Genomic DNA, 15,904 nt, shown 5'->3' with positions numbered 1-15,904 from the left:
CTGTTATGCTGTGTTTACTTTTTAATATGTTAACACTAGGGTTAGCCTCGAATATTGTAAAACATAAATACGAAAATAATAATAATATCCTAGACAATTCACACAGCTTATACAGAACTACGGGTACTAAACAACTGATAAATATACTTGTGGGCGTGGCTTCGAATCCCACTTCTGACACCAAAAAATATGTTGAGAATAAAATTTACGTTCAGTCTTTATAGCATTTATTTTGTTATATTTGTCAAATTACAATAAAGTAATAAGTATATAGAAAAAGGATAGAATCGGCGACAAAAAACTTAAATACATTTTTCTATTAATAGATACATAATATACAGAGAAAATACTAATACAAATGTTTATATCGTGTCAGAATCGATTCCGTGACTATCGGATGTAAGGACCTGTGCTAAACAGCGAGGTAACTAAGCCCGTCCAGTAAAGTCTCGTAAAGTAAAGTCTAGTAAGTCATTGTTATAATTAAACGTAGAGACATTTTCTATTAATAAGGCCACCTAACTCATTCTTACACATCCGTATGCTCCGAAATATGTGCACTATATATAATACAAAAATGTATCCCCACAAATTGATATTACAAATCCCATCATTACCTCACCCCTGACAAGATCCAGCACTCATTCATACATACACTTAATATAAACTATCCATTTTATTAGGAATGGCATTTATTGTGGCGATGATAACAAACAGATACTATCTCGCTCATATCTGTATGGAACAAGTGAGACAGGTAATTCGTTTAGCTGTCTGTTGTTAATGCCAAGCTGACAGGAATAGACGAACGGTATGAATCATATTTTCTCCTTTTCTAGAGTGGTTTGTTTTATTAGTGTAATCTAGCAGATAGTTTTGGTATCCTTGTTTACCATCTAAGGTGCCATTTATAATTTAGTTACACAAATTTCATGATTTTTTACATATTCATCATACTTTTCACATGAATGTGTCATAATATAGTTACTCATATTTTATACTTGAAACAATTTAAACCTTATGTTTATAAAGACAAAGTTAGTAATTTTAGGTTTCTCGTTATAGTTAAAATATCGAATATAATATAATTAGTCGGTTTTGTAATTTCTTTACAAAATTTTAAACTATCACAATATCACAAATTTGTCTAATTTTCTCCGTCCTTAACAAAATTTACATTCAGCTATTGCATCGTCCAGGTAGACTACTTTATGTAATAAAATCTATTTACTCGTATCTATTTTTGCTAGCTACTAAGCAGCTTTGCAACACGTTTATGTTTGATGTGTGACATAAAAAATATCCGTAATCATCTCAAATGTTGTATTTAATAAGGAAATAAAAAAGCCTTTTATATAAATACATAAAAACTTCTCGGAAGGTTCTCGCTCTATCAACTATGTGAGGTAAAGAATTCAACATAAAAATGATACTTGTATATAAATAATTCCATAGACTTTTGACAGTAACATAAGACGAAACCGTCAGATAAATAAAATTATAGAACAGTACCAGTATGTATAATGCGTAACTATAGAAATTCTCTCAAATGTTCTATTTTGCTCTACCAAGTTTGTTAGATTAAGAAATTGATAATAAAAATAAGACTTATATATAAATAAAGCTAAATATAAAAAATATAAAAATTATCTGTAATGAAATAAATTAAATTTCAGCAAGTCTGGATAATTTTTAAAGCTTTCGTACATACTATGTTATATGATCATGTGATGAATATAGTTGGAAAGTATGGTTTCAAATTGAAAATCTGTTTTTGATTGTCAAATTCAGATTTCAAAATTATTGTTCATGGTAATTAAATTTCATGTGTGTCTATACCTTTCAGTTTATTATATTCTTTACAAACTGGTGAGACTAAAACTCATGATCAATTCTGTCTAGTATTTATTTGTTTCTTAACAAAAATGTCAATTACAAAAGATAAATAAATGTATATAAAAAGTATAGTATCGGCGACACTAACCCTGTATAAAATTCTCTCGAAGGTTCTATTTTACTCTACCAAGTTTGTAAGGTAAAAAAAGTTGAAAAGTGGTTTGTTTGTGGTCAGTAAATAACCGATAGGCAGTGTTATCTGGGAGCCACAGCGACGGCCGGTTCAAGCCTTTTAAAATATGAGCGCTCGCGGCGCGCAAAAATGACCCGTTTTATGTACTGCAAAGATAAGGGTATGTTGTTTATACTTAAAAGTTAAATGTATAATGTAGAGATATGATATTTTTATTAAAAAATACAATTTGTTACGGTAGCAGGATGAGATATGGCAGCGAATTTACAGGTTGTGGAGTCATATCAGCTTAGCATACAGAATAGCAATGCCCCATGATTCCGTGATATCTGTTCATGTATATAGGCCCTCGCCGTGAGGGTGTCGCTTTCTTTAGACGGTTAGTTTCTTTCCACGACTTTAACGATATGTGAAAGTCGTGAAATTAAAAAAAAAATATTTTAGAAATAAATCTTAAAAAATCGTAAACTTTATTAAGCCACAGTCATACATAAAATACAGGTCTTTAATAATTTTTCTAAACAATTTGTGATTGTATGAGCCTGGGAACTGACCTGGTGGTTTATATTATATACACTTGTGATTGTTAGGTACTGGCGACTAAACTAGACCCAAGGCTGCTATATTAGTAGATTACCTCTCGTTATATGCACGATAATGAATAATTGGTTTATGGCAATAAAACGGATGGTGATAATTTATTAATACCAGTACTTTACATATTCCTAGTCTCTTATTGTTTTTTATACAATAAAGTGCGAAACAAAGTAAATATTTAATCTAATAAATGCCATGGAAGTTTCCTTTTAGATTAAGCTCTAATGACTTAAAAGGAAAATTCTGTCATAAAATACGTTATTTTACCGGCTTCTTATATATTTTTTAATGTTAAGATAAGCAATTTCTTTCATATTTAATTAGCTTTTTATGGAGTACAGATTCAACTTACAATTATTATACGTTTTCATAAATAAATAAATATGAAATTATTGTTCATTTGAATTTTGAAATTGAAATATATAACATATATATATACATATATAACACAAATGTGTGAAAATCAATTTCATTGTTTTAAATGTCTAGTCCTGTAGATAATATAAAATCTGATAATATTATTTTTATAAATAGCTTAAGCTCCCGATATTGCGATGCTGTTACAATCGTCTTGGTCACAACTCGACTAGAGATTACGACGGAAACAATTATTTGATTTCGAGCTGACAAATCTGTCTACTCACTTCTTACTCTTTTTTCACTTTCACTGTCACCACTACCACCAGAAAGAGACAAAAAACATTAATAATATTATAAGGTAAATATGACATTCATATATTACAATATAAAAAAATCTATATTGTAATGCTTGTTAGAGAAAACGCAACACTTGATTTGCCTACAGTTTGCTTAAAAGCGCCATGAATAAATTTAGTTTTAGCCAAATATGTAATTTTTTAGGTTTTGTCTTTCGGATTACTGTAATGTTGTTGGCCGCAGCTTGCCATTACAGCTTTACCGGACGATACTTCAGTGCAGATGGCACTAAATCAAACCCGCGGAAGGACTTATGGAGCAGCTGAAGGCCAACTCCCGCCTGATGGAAACGACTTTAGTCTGAGGGAATCGCTAGGGGTCGAACCCCTAGCAGTTCCTAAAACTCCACTCAACTGAGGCTGTCGTAATTTTGACCCCCGTTTGAATTGGACGTTAGTGTTGGCCAGATACAAAATTCACTTAGTTGATACCAAAAGTCGTGAGTTAAGAGTTTCGCCGCTGTGTAGAATAAATATGTGGGAAAGGCGACGAGTCCAGGTCGTAAAACAATATTTCTCTACGGCAGTGCACACTCAGTGTTCAGTCGCTGTAATTGAATCTGCATCCGCAAGTATCCGACGGCTCCTTTAATTTGGGTAAGTGTTGCTATACCGTCAGCAAATAAAGTCGATTTATTCTAAATTTATATTAATGTAAGTATGTACACCACCTGAATGCGAGAATTTTTACTATACTACGATTAACCGAGATAAAAAGTAGGTATTGTATTTTTTTTTCAAATATATGAATGCCAGAATGAATTGTAATTTATGAAGTAAAAACAAAACAAACTAAAAAAACTCGCATTTATAATATAAAAATGTATTTTTTAACATTAAATATATACATCTATTTTGAATGCAGCAAAATAGATGTATATATTTAATTGAATACGTAATATTCGATGTCTGAACTTGCTAATATTATAATCACGAAAATGTGTGTGTGTGGATGTATTTGTTACTCGTTAAAGCAAAAACTACTGAATGGATGTTGATGGAACTTTACAGTAATATAGTTTATACATCAGAATGTACAAACTGCATTACAATATGTATAAATCAATTAAGTCCTAGTAGGATTCTTATTTTAATAACCACGTATTTGGGACCATTGTTAATTTAGCCAAACCAAATGTACTAATATTTTTAATATGAACTTACTATCCCTATCCTGTCAATATTCGAATAAAAGATGCGTGGTAAACATGTGAGCCGCTCGTACCACTAAAATACCACTATTACAATGACCGAACTATTCGATTGTCCTCTCCTTTCCTGCTGACCGTAAATTTATTCCGTAGGCCCGTCACGTCCATCTCGGACCGTACTTGGGATGGATTATGTTCCCTTTTGTCGTAAATTTTACGACTTCAAAAATTAGGCGCTGTACGCTGACTAGACTGTGGTAACACGTCTAGTGGTAAATTGTTTTACTGTTGCTTTGTGGTCAGCGTCGGAGACATGATTAACAATTGCTTTGAGATCTAGCAATTAATCAGAGGCCGAAGATTTGATATTTTGGGAGTGGAGAGGTGGAGATGTTTAATTATTAAAACAGAGGTTGTGATATACAACAATATATATTCGGTAATATCATACAAATTATAAACAATAAATATTCGGACGGCGTCGATTACAGTAACTAGGTACATCATGATGCACTTACTTACTTTAGAAATATATATATACGATAACGATAAATTTATTCACGAATAAATATATTTTTTTTTATAATGGAAATGGTAAAAAATAAGTATAGCTGATGGTAAGTGGTGACGATGGCTTATATACATAAGTATAGAACCATGAACATAGCATGAGAATAGGCAATGAGTCTGTGTTCACACAATACAGTTATATTCATATCAATGCATACAAAAGTTTGCATTGTGCTCGAATCGAACACGCGACAATCGGAGGGCATGCTTAGCTTCTAAATCACTAAAGAACAGCCTACCAGCTTATAAAATACTAACTAGCTAGTTAGTATTTCATGGGCATATAATCTATATCCATTATTCATTACTGCATACAAACTATGATTACATTTAATGCTTAGATATAATTATACCCACATTATTTATATACTACTGGAATAAAATCCCTTAGCGAATAACACTAGTTAATAACCGCGTATTCGCCATGGCAAGTTATAAAGCAAATTCTTATTTATGACCAATTTTTGCTCGTACTAAATAATGCAGCAGTAAATTAAAGACTTAATATAACGGGAAGCCGACACAGGCGTGGACTGTTCCCTTAGCTTCTCGCCACGGAGTCCAAGATATAAGAACAGCGGAAAAGTTTAATTTATGCATTATACAAATGCAAGAACTAAATGAAAAGGATATCAAGAAAAAAGGAGAATTTTTGCATAAAATCTTGGTACGGAATTAAGTTTTCTCCAACTATAACGATAAGTAGGTGAACTGCACGATCATTTAGTTATGTTTCCGATATTGATTAGTACTATATTCTACGCTATATTTTTCTAAGTTACGTCGTTATTGTCCATAGACTGCAGGTCCTTGCCTTTTTACATTTTATTTATTTAGTCTACTTATTCTTTTCTTTCTTCACTTCGCATGCTCTGCAAATATATGTGGTATGGCTTCCCGCAGTTTTATTAATTAGACAGTTTATATTTCTTATTCATACATTACATCGTCGATTTCATGCTATTTAAATATAGCACATTTTATATTTATTTACTTAGCTTACAATAAATGTTAGACTTTTATTTAGAGATTTTTCTATGATGTATTTATAATAATAACCTTATGTATGTAGAAATGTTTAGTAGTTGTTCTTTTATCTATATTAAATTCTGCTAAGTTTGGGACAATCAGCCTGAACAGAGAACACGATTTAATCAAATTATATCAATTTATTTATATGATTTTTTTCTTTATAAAGATATTCTTTTATTAAAGAAGTAATAAAATCTATTTATTATATACAATATATTTACTATCTACATATGTTGACATCGATATAAATTATACCATGTGAAGTCTATAAAGTCGATAAAGTAGGGAGATACTTATAAGTAAAACATTGCAATAAACTGGGTCAAGAGGATTATATTAGACCGATACCTTGACCTCCTGATCTCAAGGGAAACTCCGCACTCTAGACTGAAAGTTATCAACGTTGTAAAACCGGGTTAAAATGCCTATATTGAAAAATATTCTAACGGACTTGAATCTTAACCACCATACATACCCGAATATATTAATTATATTGAAACTATTTCAACCGCTAACCTGCTTGCTTTGTAAACTATGTGTGTCATATGCATTGGTGGTCTAGCGGATTAGCACACCGCCTTACTCTCGATGGTCACAGTTTCGATTCCTCGCACGGGACAAACATTTGTATTCATGAGTATGATTGTTTGTATCGGTCTGGGTGACTTCTATGTGTAGTATGTATGTATTTACGAAAAAATATATATCTGAGTATTTGTATCAGTTCTCAAGTACCCATAACATAAGCTTTAGGTAGCTTGGGTCTAGATGACGTTGTTGTTCTGAGATTCTTTGTAAAAATACAATAACAATCTCAATATTTATTCATTTATTTAATACGTTCCAAATTTTGTTTTTACTAATATAATATATAATATGTTTATAATTATAGAAAATTTATTAAAAAAGATAATAATAATATTCTATAATATTTTTTTATAATCTAATGATATAATTGTTATTACACTCACAAACGCTAGTTAAATCGCTCGACGCCTACATCTTAAGCTTTAACCGAATATGTTACTTTCGTATATGATTTAATGTTATATAACGCTCTAGCTCACCAGTTTTGCTTAAGAAATAAGGCGGTATCATGTTTAAACTTCATGTATATACGGTCTTCGACAGAATATACTCCCGTTTATTTCTCATGTAATATATACACTTAACCATGGTTATTATTCTTGTAAGATTGTATAACAAAATCAATAAAGATATTCCCAATATTTTTCCTATTGCCTTAATATATTAACAGATGTTTTTGTAATATAATGGACTATTAAAAAGCAACGAAAGGGTCCATTTCAATCTAACATAAAAGGTTGACCTTTTAAACATCCTTTCATCATGGTTTCAAAAAAACATTATGTTGAATACTTACGTTATGGGCACATAATAATATGACTTATGCCATTGCTTGTAAGGTCGTCTATCCATCGAATTCGAGCTTTAATTTTGAAGTACATATTTACAAAAATCAAAGATCTCACTCCATTCTTGTTTACTTGTTTAGATATCGTACGTAACTTATGTATGTTCAATAAAAAAGGGTTTATACGAGGATTTGGAGGGCAGGTCGCTCGGTAACCATTTTAATATTTTTATTCAATTCTATGAGCAATTGACCCCGCTAATCCGAAATGAGATAGGACCTTCTCCAATATATTGGAATAATGTGCCACTTTTCACTCCCTTCCGGTCGCTATTGACTACGCATGAAATGTTGTCAATAAAGTTCAGAAAATATATCACAAAATTGGCGACAACCAATTGGTGGTATTTATGAAACCTAGTAGATTTTTATTATCAATCTTTATCCATAAATTGAACAACTGAACGAATACTATTATAGACGTGAAGATAGAAGCTACTTAAATGTAAAACAATGAGAATAAGAAAGTACAGAGAAAGGCAGTTTTATTATTAATAGAAATCTCTTATAGATAACTATAATATATTATATTTGCAAAGAAAAACTAATGTCAAAATCATCAATTTGCGGTACTACAAAAAGGATTGTTTCAAATAGTATTATAACTAAAATTCGAATCTTCAATATAATCTAAGGGAAGTAACGATTTTAATAATAGCTATACTAATATGATCTAGATTGTATATATATAGATAAACTAATAAACATTTTTCTTCTCTTTCAGGTAAAAAATGATTCAAACAACGATATAGACTTGGTAAACGAAATGGACAAATTGATTTACTTGTGACAGTCACATGCTTCATAAAGTACCTGGCAAGTATGTATTGTAAGTAATGTTTATTTAATAAAATTAAAATGATAATTCGATGCATAATTTCCAGTGTATATCACTCAAAATAAGTATTGAATTATTTGAAATCATTACGATTAAGTAACATTTCAATAAGGACACTAATTTATTTATATTACATATATTTCATTATCAATTTATTTAAACTCATAAAAGTTAGTGATATAGGACTACTCTTTGGGTTTATGATTTTAGATTTTAATTGCAAAAATCTAATTTAAATTCTAAAATACTTTTATTTTATTTATACATATTGCATATTTCATTGGATTATGTGCATGAATTGTGATACATTTAAATGGATACGAAGATCCAGGAAAAATGAAAAGATTGTACGAAAGATGATCTACTCAGAAAGAAAGTAAATGCAGAAACGGCGGTTCGTAGGGATAATAGGATCGTGCGTAATGGAAAATGAAAACATACTGTACATACCAAAATATTGGGATAAAGTTATGGTTATTCTATAATTTATTAGAAATTGAATTGTATATTTGTATCTATATTAAGTTATCGTACTAATGTACATTTAAATGAAAAATACAACTGAAATTAATGTTATTTAGCCAGATATAGTCTTCAAAACCAATAATCTTGTTTATTCTAAAAATAATAGCCTATTATATATGAATGTACTATATTGCTATCGGTGTATTACTATGTAACTTTGAATCAAATTCATTCGGCTGTTTATAACATAATAAAGTCATAAATATCATAGATAAAGCAAACATTCGCTTTTATTATATTAATAGATTGTAAACAGCCACTATTAAACTCTCATGTACAAACATGATTTTAAACTGTTTACATAGTCCATACATGTTGGAATATAAGAATCATGATAATTACAATGAAACCTTTTAAGAGCTATTAATAAATTACATAATATCAATTTCATGATTTTTGATCGCTCCGCCGTCCTTGTAGCCTTATACAGCTAGTCACATTTGTCGGGAGACTTTGACAACTTTGAATCAAATTCATTCGGCTGTTTATAACATAATAAAGTCATAAATATCATAGATAAAGCAAACATTCGCTTTTATTATATTAATAGATTGTAAACATGTTACAGCCACTATTAAACTCTCATGTACAAACATGATTTTAAACTGTTTACATAGTCCATACATGTTGGAATATAAGAATCATGATAATTACAATGAAACCTTTTAAGAGCTATTAATAAATTACATAATATCAATTTCATGATTTTTGATCGCTCCGCCGTCCTTGTAGCCTTATACAGCTAGTCACATTTGTCAAAATCTCCCTTAGTGTAAACTTATAAATAATATATTTTATACACTATCCCGTTTAAATAATGTATACAGTTATAAACAACCGTTGATAAAAATTTAAAATAGACCCCTTATATATTGTGTACAAATACAAAATGAAACATAAGAAGAAAATCAAATCCCAATAACCGGAATTTTATCCCACGACAAAGAAGTATTATGCTTCCAAACCAATTCAGAGTAAATTCACTAACGAATCGAGCGTCATGGGCATGGAAAGTGAAATTTAGCGGATATTATTTCACAAAGCTGTACCGTGAAATTCTTAATGAGTTTTCGAAATTCAATATAATAACGTAGCTAAATAAGCGCCAGTGTAAACCGCCTATAAATCCCCGGATGTTCGTACAGTCAGTTTGACGGGCACTGGCCCTAAATAATGGACGGAATTTCGCGCCATAGACCAGAACATAAACTATTAAAGAGGCAGCTATAACCGACGACGTACAATTTTATGAGTCGCTTTTGCATATTGAATGGCCACACAGCCACTTCGGTTTGGCAAATGGCCTCGTTTTTTTGTTTGGCGAATTAACGAATTATGAGTTTTACGTGTACGCAGTATTGCCAGTTCACTGGATAACATTTTTACATTCGTTTTTACGAAAATTATTTTTTATTGAACCATCATAGACTCCAAAGTACAGAGTTATATGATTTTGTATCTCCGTCCATATATCAATGATATGTCGAATAAAGTTAACAAAATAATGACATTTATTATTTAACGTTCTATAATAATAAATAAGTTCGGATCTATTAACATTAATTATTTCTAGTGTAACAAAAAATAATAACTACAACATAATATTTTCATCAAATTACAGATATAACAATGACTAACGTATTATAATAAAATATATGATTTCAAAAAGTAACTATTATCTGCTGCTATTTCATCGGCAGGAGATCTTCTGCTTGCTCCACTGTACCTTCTGTTTCTACTGGCTCTATGGCCTCTACTGGAAGCTCTTCAGGTACTTCAGGTGCAACCTCAATTTCTGGAGGTTTTTCTTCTTCATAATCAGTAGCAGCTGGAGTCACAGCAATTTCACTTACTTTTTTAGGAACCTCTTCTTTAATTGGCTCTGTTGGTAGAATTTCTATAGGCGGAACTTCAACAGCTGGCGCTTCTGTTGGAGCTGATATTGGAGTAGGAGGTTGAGACTTTGCATCAGGAGCAGTTTCTTCCTTTTTCATTTTACCTTTCTTTTGTTTTCTTTCCAAGGGTAAATATAGCTTATAATCTTGAGGCAACTCTTCTTCAGTATACAACCGCTCACTGAAATAAATTCTTCGAATACGAGCATTAGCATGAATCTGAACGCGAAGTGTCTCGATAAATTGTGTACCGTACGCTCGTCTCGTAAAGTCAGCCAAATTAAATTGGATTTGATTCCATCCACCAGAAAGGCCAATTGGCATGCTCGTACAAAATGGTTTTATTTTTGTTGTAGATTGAAAATTTGAAATTCTGAATCTTCGACGCATGTTCTTATCATCGAGAATGGTTATTTCGAAAGAGAAATATCGTTTTAGATTTTTTACTATCATAACTAGAAAAGGTAGCTTTATTCCTAGTACTTGGTTTCTTTTCGGACATGTTATGTATGTCGTCGCAACATTCGTACTTACTATTTCTAAAACTATGGAGTTTACTTCGTTATCGGTTAGTCGTTTTACGTGACCATTTTTTACTTCCATGTCCCATAAGGCCAATGGATTTGAGCCACAACTATAAAAAATTGATAATAATCCATTTTGATACGTGTTTTTGAACATTATTTTATACTATAATATATATATTTATTTATATTACTGTTATAGTCTTTATTTACAACATTAGGTATAGGTACGTCAGTTTTGACATAAAATTTATAATAAATAAATAGCAATGTATTTCAGCCAGTATGTAATGTTTACAAAAATATGTGTATTAAAACTTATTGTAAATATTATAGGCAAAACGGAAAATTAAACAGATTTGTTATATTTATTTATTTATATTATTTATTAACAAGTTATGCTTTAAGGCAAATTCATTAAATAAAATTGATACTTTTATTTCTATAATTTTCATTTGAAGCTTTACTTCAGTGTCATCCCTGCAACTATGCTGTATGACACTGAATAGAAACTTCGAATGAATTCAAATTCAAATTTAGAATATCTTTATTTATGTAGGTCTATTACAGACTCTTATTATATATGTCAAATATACCGTCAGTTCGGAATGATATCGACGTGAGAAGAACTGACAAGAACTATGACTACTGATACTATAACTAATGAAAACTACTTCTTCATAATATCAAGTACATGACCACAAATAGTATTATAATCCTTTTGCCCTGTGGAAAAACCATATAAATAATAAATATAGTGTATACATTAGTTCTCTCTTTATCAAAAATCTTTAACTTACAACCGTTTCTGGTATGCATCGTTAAGCGTTGATATAAATTTCCATTTATTTTAGCGCTTAGAATATACACATATATTAATTCTAGAACTACTAAATAGTAATATTAATGCCTGCAATGATGAATTAAATTTTGACATGATCAGGTTTGCGTTACTAGGAACAAGATATTTTTAACATGAATTTTTTGTTCTATTCAATATAGTACATTTAGAAGTAACCGACTACATAGATTCATTTAGAAGGTTTTGTCCACATATTCAAGTCAGGCTCGATAGAAACTATATTATTTTTGTATACAACTATCAAACTATCCCTTTTTAAAAGCATTACAGTTTGTTATGTAGATTCAATTTCGATTCAATTTTCTTATGGGCAATGACAACTCTAATAAAATCTGGTGTTTATTGCTCCATTGATATAATAACAACAGAATAATTTATTATTAACATAATAATTTGTCAGATATATTACGTAAAATAAAAGGAATATTTAGTAATATTAATAATATTTTTTATTGTCATCAATTTTACTTAGCTACAGTTATTATCATAAACTATTACATTGTTATTAAATACACAGCATACATTTCAGAGAATTTGCAAGAAAGGAGCTTATATATACACATATAAAATAGTAAAAACTAAAGAGCTACGTAAATGCCGACAGTTCCTTGGACAATATGTAGGAACGAACAAACATCTTGTTTTCAAACAATTCAACTAGAACTGCTGAGTGAAACGACTGCATCTAATTTACACTTCCGGATACTGACACCATGGTCTCCTTTGTCCATAATAAGAGTGTTCACATTTGCCCAGCGTTTGAACAAATATAGAGGCAGGATTGTGTAGCTATTTACGATTAAAGATACAGAAAAACATACAAAATTATTAATTACACGAAGATTAAGTATGCTGTTAAAGTGTTAAGGAGTTTTTTTATGTAATTAAAATAGCCCACCTGATGGTATGTGGAATAAGTCGCCTATAAAAATTGAAAAGCACTACAGACTACGTTATCATGGGACATTTGCGAAACCGTATTGCCATTACAAATGAGTTGTCTTGCCTTATTTTCTACAACTTCATTCCTTTACTGCATCCTTCAACCGAAAAACAAAGCCATTTACATAGCATCTGAAATAAACGATACTGAGGTTCCATACAGGTTGCATTTTATAAAGTCTACATCGGTGGAACTTGTTTATAACAGATCAATTTCAAATTTATATTTCCAGTTTCCTCTACCAATAGCTTATATGGATATGAAAATTGAATTGAAATCCGTTGAGCATTTTAAGCATGATTGGTTAAGAAATATCCAACCTTATTACCATTCATTTACACACTTTCACATTTATAAACATAGTTTTTTTATTCAACAACATTGCCTAGGAAATTACGAATGTTATGATAGTATTAACATTCACTTTTTCAGAAAGAAATTCTGTGTAATAGCGAAATGCACGTAGTCGTACAGTAGATATAATGGTATGGCATATTTTTTTATACTCTCCACTAGTATATTGAGCTACATTTTCTTTAATGAATAAAATATTGCAGTATAATAATAGATAATACCCTCTTTGTGACATTTTCCCTTTATAAGCGACATTGTTATAATACGACAATAAAAATCTTTTTAAAATGCTCGTGCTACAATATTTTTTAAGATATGGCAAAAGTGCTACATTGGAATCATCTATACCTAAAGTAAATTCACAACGAATCGTACCTCCTTACGATTATAAATGAGTGGAACGATAAGGGGGATTGGCAAAAACGCTAATTTCCGCCGGCGCCGTGGCTAAAATCTACCTTCAAGTTTGGAGCGCTGTATCTAATGCTTTCCTTTCAACAATACAGCTACACAAAATAATATTTGAAAAGGTATCGAGTTTAATGAAGTTACATACAAAGTATTATTGTACCGTATGACTAATTCAGTGGGAAAAATAGCTCGTGTAGGTATTCGTCGAATACCACTAAAATAAATGAGGCCGTCAGAAGTAAACAGAAAACTTCCACAAATACGTAGAAATAAAACTTTTAAAAGAAAAGCTCGCTTTCGCCATGATTTATCTACCCATTTGTCATCCTCGACACTAGGAAAATATGTCACGCAAACCCACAAGTAACGTTCACACACGGTTCGTAACGAAAATAACATTTTTGTCGTCTGTAAATCACGTGACTTTTCCACTATGCTGGTCGCCCTTGGAGACGGCCGCAGCCGCGCGCGGCAAAAAAATCTGAGCGACGGGAACAATGGAAAAATGAAAAAGGGCCTTTCTACTGTCATGATAAGGAGTGCATGGGCGTGTTTAGACGTCGCTGTAGCACCTACCGTGATCCGTCTAGTTTCACTGTAGTTATCTATATTTCCTTACGTCCACGCGGCATTTCGTGGCACTCAACTTTTTATAAATGTCGGGGGAGAGACCCCACATGTTATGTTGTTAAGATATCATTGCTATTTTTTGGAATCAATGGCGTAGAAAACGGTGGCCGATAACGATAACGGCTGTCGGAAAGGAATAAATGAATAATGTTTACTCTAGTTATTTTTCGTAGCCCTATCTCAATATTTACATGCAGCATTAATATTCATAAGTGTTATTGCGTGGAAAATTGTAATTTACACAGATATTGCTCAATAACAAAATCGTTGTAGACACACCAATGTTATATTATGTAACAGTATTTATCTTGTTACGCCGATTTTGTTTGTTAAATCAAATTATTTCATTGTTGACAACTTGTATTGTAATTTTACTTATATCTATGTACTTAGGGAGCAATTACAATAGGATTTTATTAATGCCCTCTATTTGTCGTAATTTAAATATTAATACCATGTAATACTTGCTAATGGATCTAATTTGAGTTACTAAATAAGTTGTGTATGAGAACTTAACTATTCATTATTATCGTCTCCTCGATAATGAAGTTCAGTGTCCCTATCCTATGTTATCTAAAGTAAATTTGTAAAGAGGTAAGATTTTATTTTTGGTGGTAATGGATAACTGGTAACTCTCATAATACTTAGACGATATTTTACTTAAAGAAAGTTACATTATATTCAGTGAGTGACATGGCTTATATTAATTAAATAATTGCACCCGTGCGAATCCGGGGTGGTTAAATAGTATATCCGGAAAATAGAACACAACTTCGGTGATGACCTAATTCGAATGCTGATGAAAAAAACCAATTGCATGAAAACTGAAAAAGCGGCGTTTCGCAGATATGCCCGGTGTATTTACAGAGCTCATTGCTCGGCGCAACGAAGCGTGGTCTGCATAATGTATCGAACGGTACGCGATTCCAGCAAAGCTTTGTCTACTTTATTTACAGCCGGCCCGTGTATTCACGCGGAAATTGGATTTGTAAAATAAGACACTGTATAAATAATCTTTATCTAAAACATATCTCAACGGGGTCGTTTGTTCCCACATTATTTTTTCCACAGTTTCTCGAATGCGCACCACCGTGCGTCACACTGCGCCATACAAAATATCTTTGACTCTAATGGAATCGTAATAAATACTTGTTTGTGTGCCGTAATGTTGTTTCTACCCTCAAATCGTGACCTGAATTATTTTGGTAGAAAATTTTACCATATTCAGGATAAACAATTTAGTATGATATCATAAAAAATAAACACTGGTAACACACGATGCAGTCTGATTTTGGTGACTTAATGTTTTACAGATATATACGTATTTGTAAGTATAATATCCTATTATCTTAATAAATTTTACTCCTTTCGAGTACAAGAACATAAGACTAA

General features: G+C 31.2%; 2 protein-coding genes across 7 annotated transcripts in view; one reads left to right on the top strand and one right to left on the bottom strand.

Annotated features, from left to right (window-relative positions):
- Positions 1 to 15,904, top strand: part of LOC131853868 (semaphorin-1A) — a 344,763-nt gene that overhangs the window by 172,670 nt on the left and 156,189 nt on the right. The gene's annotated exons all lie outside the window — the stretch shown is intronic.
- Positions 10,579 to 11,532, bottom strand: LOC131853834 (cilia- and flagella-associated protein 20-like). Its single transcript, XM_059204891.1, has one exon. It carries the CDS (start codon positions 11,467 to 11,469, stop codon positions 10,579 to 10,581), a length of 891 nt encoding a protein of 296 aa, XP_059060874.1. The 5' UTR covers positions 11,470 to 11,532.

This window comes from Achroia grisella, unplaced genomic scaffold (genome assembly GCF_030625045.1).
Source record: "Achroia grisella isolate CSIRO2021 unplaced genomic scaffold, CSIRO_AGI_Agris_v1 utg906, whole genome shotgun sequence".
In the NCBI taxonomy this organism is placed as follows: Eukaryota; Metazoa; Arthropoda; class Insecta; order Lepidoptera; family Pyralidae; genus Achroia; species Achroia grisella.
The sequence above is the reverse complement of the archived record's forward strand: the minus strand, read 5'-3'. Positions and strand labels throughout refer to the sequence as shown.

Bases quoted from the DNA above. Each gene is read 5' to 3' on its own strand.
- LOC131853834 (XM_059204891.1), bottom strand. From the start codon at position 11,469: ATGTTCAAAAACACGTATCAAAATGGATTATTATCAATTTTTTATAGT.